We start from the raw sequence: 6,000 nt of genomic DNA on the forward strand, positions 1-6,000 counted from the left end.
AATAACTCAGATGGGTCTTGTCCCTTAGAATCATAGAGTCATAGAGTTGGAAGGGGCCATTAAGGCCATCTAGTCCAACCCCCTGCTCAACGTTATTTTCTTGAAACCAGGCTTCCGACACACTTGAAAGATAGTGAATAAAGATATGAAAGGTGCCTCTTTCTGGTTCTTCATTGCAGCCATGAATGACTCGCGCTTTTATAATCAGAGCTTTGAGAACACATGGATGGCTGATAAAAGTATTTAAGACCTATTCCTTATCAGCTGTTCTCTTTTGTTCAGTTCAGGCCTCAGGAGAATGATATAGCACTTTGGGAAAAAGATACAGCCTAGTAGGCCACCACTGGAAGCTAAGATGGAGAAGATCTCCACGGCTACCATGTCTTTTCCTTTAGTGCTCAGGTAGGTTGGGACAAAGGACAGCCACACACTACAAAAGACCAACATGCTGAAGGTGATGAATTTGGCTTCATTGAAGCTGTCAGGCAAATTCCTGGCTAGGAAAGCCACAATGAAGCAGAAGGTAGCCAGAAATCCGATGTAACCCAAGACACAGTAAAACATGGTGACTGACCCATCATTGCATTGCACAATGATTTCTGTACTCAATGAAATCATGTCCGTATCTGGGAAGGGAGGAGAAGTAGCAAGCCAAATGGTACAAATGTCAATTTGAACAAAGGAACAATAAATAACAATATAATATGCCAAATGTTTCCCCACCCATTTTCGAAAAAGGCTTCCTGGCTTGGAGGCCATAAATGCCACAATAACAGTCACTGTTTTTGCCAGGACAGAAGAAACAGCAACAGAGAAGATGATGCCAAATGTCATCTGTCGGAGCAGGCAAGTCACCTTGTTAGGCTGCCCAATGAAGAACAAAGAGCAGAGGAAGCAAAGGAGAAGAGAGATGAGCAGAATGTAGGTCAAGGTCCGGTTGTTGGCTTTAACAATCGGGGTGTCCTGGTGCATTAGGAAGGCCAGAAGCACCAGAGCTGTTATCAGAGAGAAGGAAAGAGCTAAAGAGGCCAAAATAATGCTCATAGGCTCAGAGAATGACAGAATGTTTAGAACCTTGGGAAGGCAATGGTCTTGTCCTTGGTTTGGATAATGACCTTTAAAGCAGGTGATGCAATAATCCATGTCTGAAATGAGAAGATATATTGCTCAGACATTTTTTATCATACTTGGTCTCGCTTGGTGGAGGGGTAGGTTACAAATTTAAGGAAGGGAGGGAGGGAGGAAGGAACTACCTAAAATTGTATGATCCACAGAACAACAAATAATATTGTAACACCCCTATGGAGATTTCTGGTCTGCCCTCAGTTGAACTACCATGTGCAGTTCTGGTCACCATATTTCAAAAATATATCACTATGCTGGGGAAAGTACAGAAGACTGCACCCAAGATAAGCAAGTAGTTTGGATTTCTTTAAAGGAGGAACAGCTCTTGGCCTTTTCTTAATCTAGCCATTTTCAGTTGACAAAAGAGATGTCTGAAGGGACAGACATGATAGAGGGTTAGAAAGCATGAACTGAATAACTTTGTCTCCCTGTTTGGTGTAGTGGTTAGATGTAGTAGGCCAGTTTGGTGTAGTGGTTAGGAGTGCGGATTTCTAATCTGGCGAGCTGGGTTCAATTCTGCACTCCCCCACATGCAGCCAGCTGGGTGACCTTGGGCTCACCACAGCACTGATAAAACTGTTCTGACAGAGCAGTGATATCAGAGCTCTCTCAGCCTCACCTACCTCACAGGGTGTCTTTTGTGAGGAGAGGAAAGGAAAGGCAACTGTAAGCCTCTTTGAGCCCCCTTCGGGTAGAGAAAAGAGGCATATACGAACCAACTCTTCTTCTTCTTTGTCTAAAATTCAAGGGTCTTTTAGAAAACTGATGGGCAGCAGATACAGCAGGTCAAAAGAAGATATGTCTTTATACACCACGTAATTAACAAAATGGAATTTCCTTCCTTTTGAAACAGAGGTGGCCAGAGACATCGGCAGCTGTAAAATGGAATTGGACAGATGCATGGAGGATAGCCTATCATTGGCTACTAACCATGTTGACTAACATCCACAGGCAGCAAACTCCTGATCACCAAAGCCAGGAGGCAACTTCAGAGCATCTATCCACTATGCCCTTTTAGTGGTAATTCAGATTAACTGGTTGGCTACTATTAAGACAGGATCCTGGACTTGATGGATGAATAGACAGAACCATTAGGTCTGATCCATTTCTTCTGTTTTTACTGCATAATGGGGAGAAAACAAGTTAATGTAAAAAGTGTGTTTCCTCCAAGTGCAAATCTTGAAATTCCCACCCAGCAGCTGATCACACCTTTGGGGATCTTTAACAGGAGCAATCATTATATGAACATCTCCTACCCTCTTTGTCTGACATTTTCCCTTCTGGACACCGTTCACAATCGTAGCAGCAGAATTTCTCTCCTTCCTTCTTCTTCCTGCTGTAGCCAGGCTTGCACTTATAATTACACAGAGAGAAAGGAGGCACCTGTCCTTGAAGAAAGCAAAAAGATAGAACTGAGAAGCCATTTTGCTTCAGAATTAAGTCACTTCAGTAATGGAGGTGATATCAGAGATCTCAAAGATGGCTCATTCTCCAAAGCAAGATGGAATAATGGTTGGTTTGAGAGGCAATGAGGTGTTTTCACACCTCTGGAAGGTGTCTGTTCTCATTATTCCTGTCCTCTGACAGCAAATTTCATGGATAAAACATTAATGGAGCCTGTTTGATCCCCTAAACCATCTGCCTACCCATTTCTATTTGTTTAAGAGACACTAAGTTAATTTCTCACATGTGAAAGGTGTCTGTTCCACTGAATCCTGTCCTCGTGGATGATGACTCTTTCGCTCAGAGGAACATGAGGATCCAGTCTCCCGATCTTGACTCTGACGTAAGACTTATTTGGAAAAGTGACCAAGTTGGTAATATCAAATCCACCTTTCAGTTCTCCTTGTTCATCAAAGGCCACTTTGACTCCAGCACTGTTGTTGAAAGCGATTCTCTGAAGAAGGGTGTGGAGCTTGGGGGAAAGAGAAAGAGCATGAAGTAGGATGGGATCAATGGCATGGACTGGAGTTTGTTCACCAATGCCGTTCAGTTTCCAATAGATTTTTATATTCCTTTTTTCTAGGACAGAAGTCATTTATGAATGCAACTATTTGGTTTTTGCTCATGAGAATGGACTTCCACTGCCAGACACAAGGCAAAGCAGTGAAGTGTGATTCCAGCTGGCAAAAAGGAAGTTTCCATAGCCCAGTTTTGAGCATATGATTTCGATTTAAAGGAGAGTGTAGAAGAGGAGTTGGTTTTTTGACCTTGCCATTTGCCACTTGAAGGAGCCTCAAAGTATCTTATAATTGCTTACCTTTTCTCTCCCCAAAGCATACCTGCTGGGAATTAGATGAGGCTGAGAGAGCTCTGAAGATACTGTGACTTGCCCAAGGTCACCCATTTCGCTTCTTTTGGAGAAGGAGTGGGGAATCTAACCAGGTTCTCTAGATTAGAGGCCACTCCTATACTACCTACACTGGGTAGTAGGTTAGGTGAAAGACTTCTGCTGGACACTCTGGAGAACTACTCCTAGTCTTAATACTTGTTGTACCAGTGGGCCGATTCAGTAGACATTTTCTGCATATGTCTTCAAAGGAGAAGAGGTAATAGGATGTGGTATTAAAGGAGAGGTAAAGGCCACAATTCTCTTGAATTATCTCTGGCTTGGGGAATATTCCTAGAGCATCACAGTAAGGCAAAAAGGTCAAGCTTAGGTTTTCACTCAGTAATTTGCACTGTCAGTGGTCCTTTGTAAAATCCTGATATTTGTCAACTTCTGTATAAGGACAGAACAAAAATCTCTTGAAAAGTGATTAAAACTCTTAACTCATTTTTTTCCCCTTGAGGGATTGAGCCATTCTCTTTTCTCTACCCAGACAACATATCACTGAAGCCATGAAGGGGAAAATCTGCAACCCCTGGAACAATGTGAAGGGTGATTTCTAAAGGCATGCAGCTTCAAAAATTGATAGCCAGAACTAAATTTCCATCATTTTGGTTATGCAACTGTTATGGACATATTATCTTATTAGATTTTTTTTGACTTTGCTCCGTATCTTGTGTTTTCAAATGCTGTGTGCATTTCCAGTTCTTTAATAAATGGTATTTAATTGAAAAGTCAGTCATTCTGGTTTCTGTGAAACACATTAAAGCACCTGTTTGACTCAGGTATACCAAAAGAGGGGAAGGGAGGGGTAACAGCTACCCTACTTTCCAGTATAACCAAAGAACTAAGCCTAGAAGGGAAATGTGGTAGTCAAATCACCATTCAAGTTCATCGGAAGAGAATGGCCTTTATTGTTATGACTTAATGAAGGCAACAAAATCCAGAGAATTGGAAAATTCAGGAGTAGAGGGAGCCAGAAGCCTCACTGCTCAGGAGACCCATGACAGCTAAGTGACTTCCTGACTTTCTGGTGGGCAAGAAAAAAGACTAAAATGTCCCATTCTCCCACTCTAACCAAGATATTAAACCCTAAGCATGGCAGGGGACTGTTTTGCTCCAAGTGAGGAATCATTACCTTCCAAGGGGGCACCTTCAGAGAAGCCAAGCTGCCTCCGTTATCCATTGCTCTGTGGTATGTTTTAGATGAGTCCAAGATGTATAGGGCATGTGCAAGGGCATAGACAGCATTGTATATACTGTAGCTATGGTCGGTCATGCTCATTTCAAAAAAAGGTGTCGGAACAGTTTCCAGTCTCTCCTGTTCAGTGCATGTTTCATCAGACTTTGTTGGGTTAGTAGAATGTGGTAATGTACAATCAAACACATTCTCCCAGAAGTCCTTGATAAAACCATCCTCCTTGGCCCAAGTAGGCTGTAAAAGCTGAAGGAATCCATGGAAGCCTGGGATGTCCTTTGAAGGCATGGAGAAGGAAAGAGCCCCATGGAATAGTTCTATATCAAATGCCTTTTGAAAAGAATTGAATACAAAATCCACCTGGGCTCCTGTAATCCACACCTTTCCAAAAGAGGTTCTCTCCATGAATTCGATATCTGTTAGCTCCCCTATCATGGTGGGCAAAACGATAATGCTAGCCAGAGAAATAAATGTTACAGTTTCTCCATATACAACAATTGCATTGGCTTTGCTGTTCAGGAAATTTGTTTTACTACTGTCAGTAAACTTGTTCAGAAGAGCTATGTTCTCCAACTCCAAATGTTTTGGAGCCTTTTCTGTGAAGGCTGCACAGATTCCATTGCTGGATAGGATTGGCTCAAATGTCTGCAAGAAATGTTCTCCCCTTTCATCATCTAAAGTGATGAGGCCAACCCATTTCCACCTGAAATGCAGAAGTAACTGGACAATCCCCTCATATTGAAGTGCTTCCTTAGGGAACATGCGGTAAAACGAAGGGCGACTCATTGGGCCATCCACATCTGATTCAAAGGTGTCATAGGATAACTAATAAGGGGGGGAAGGAAATCATGTTACAAAAGGATAATAGGAATACTTTATTGTAGTTTTCACCAAAATGCACTATATTAAATGTTTCTTCTCTACCACAACCCTGTCCAGATTAGCCCTTTCTGCCTGAGGAACTGATCTTTATACTCTGTAGATGAGCTTTAATTCTAGGAGCTCTCCAGGCCCCACCTGGAGGTTGGCTACCCCTGGGTTGGAAATATTCCTGGAGGTTTGGAGGTGGGACTTCAAAATTGTCCAATGCTTCAGAGTCAATGCCTTCAAAGGAGTACAATGCCTTCAAAGGAGCCATTTTTGCCTGAAGTTGGGAGGGATCGGTACAAGTGTGTCCCTCCTGGGCTATGGCCTATTGCCAGCCCTTACCAGCAACTTGTATTCTGGGGTGCAGACAGGCAGACCAGGATCAATCCTGTGAGTCTGAAAAGTGCAGGATGATCTAAATAAATATTTACAGCCTAAAACTGTAAATAGTGAACAAATAAATTGCTGAAGAGACATAGAA

General features: G+C 42.5%; 1 protein-coding gene across 1 annotated transcript; it reads right to left on the bottom strand.

The window, feature by feature from the left end:
• Nucleotides 1-243: 243 nt before the first annotated feature.
• LOC143825216 (vomeronasal type-2 receptor 26-like) lies at nucleotides 244-5,414 on the bottom strand. The gene is made up of 4 exons (XM_077313240.1): nucleotides 4,593-5,414; nucleotides 2,813-3,040; nucleotides 2,382-2,508; nucleotides 244-1,145 (listed from the first exon to the last, which is right to left on the bottom strand). The coding sequence occupies exons 1-4, from the start codon at nucleotides 5,412-5,414 to the stop codon at nucleotides 244-246; spliced, it is 2,079 nt and encodes a 692-aa protein (XP_077169355.1).
• Nucleotides 5,415-6,000: the final 586 nt, after the last annotated feature.

Source organism: Paroedura picta, chromosome 16 (assembly GCF_049243985.1).
Source record: "Paroedura picta isolate Pp20150507F chromosome 16, Ppicta_v3.0, whole genome shotgun sequence".
NCBI classification, from domain to species: Eukaryota; Metazoa; Chordata; class Lepidosauria; order Squamata; family Gekkonidae; genus Paroedura; species Paroedura picta.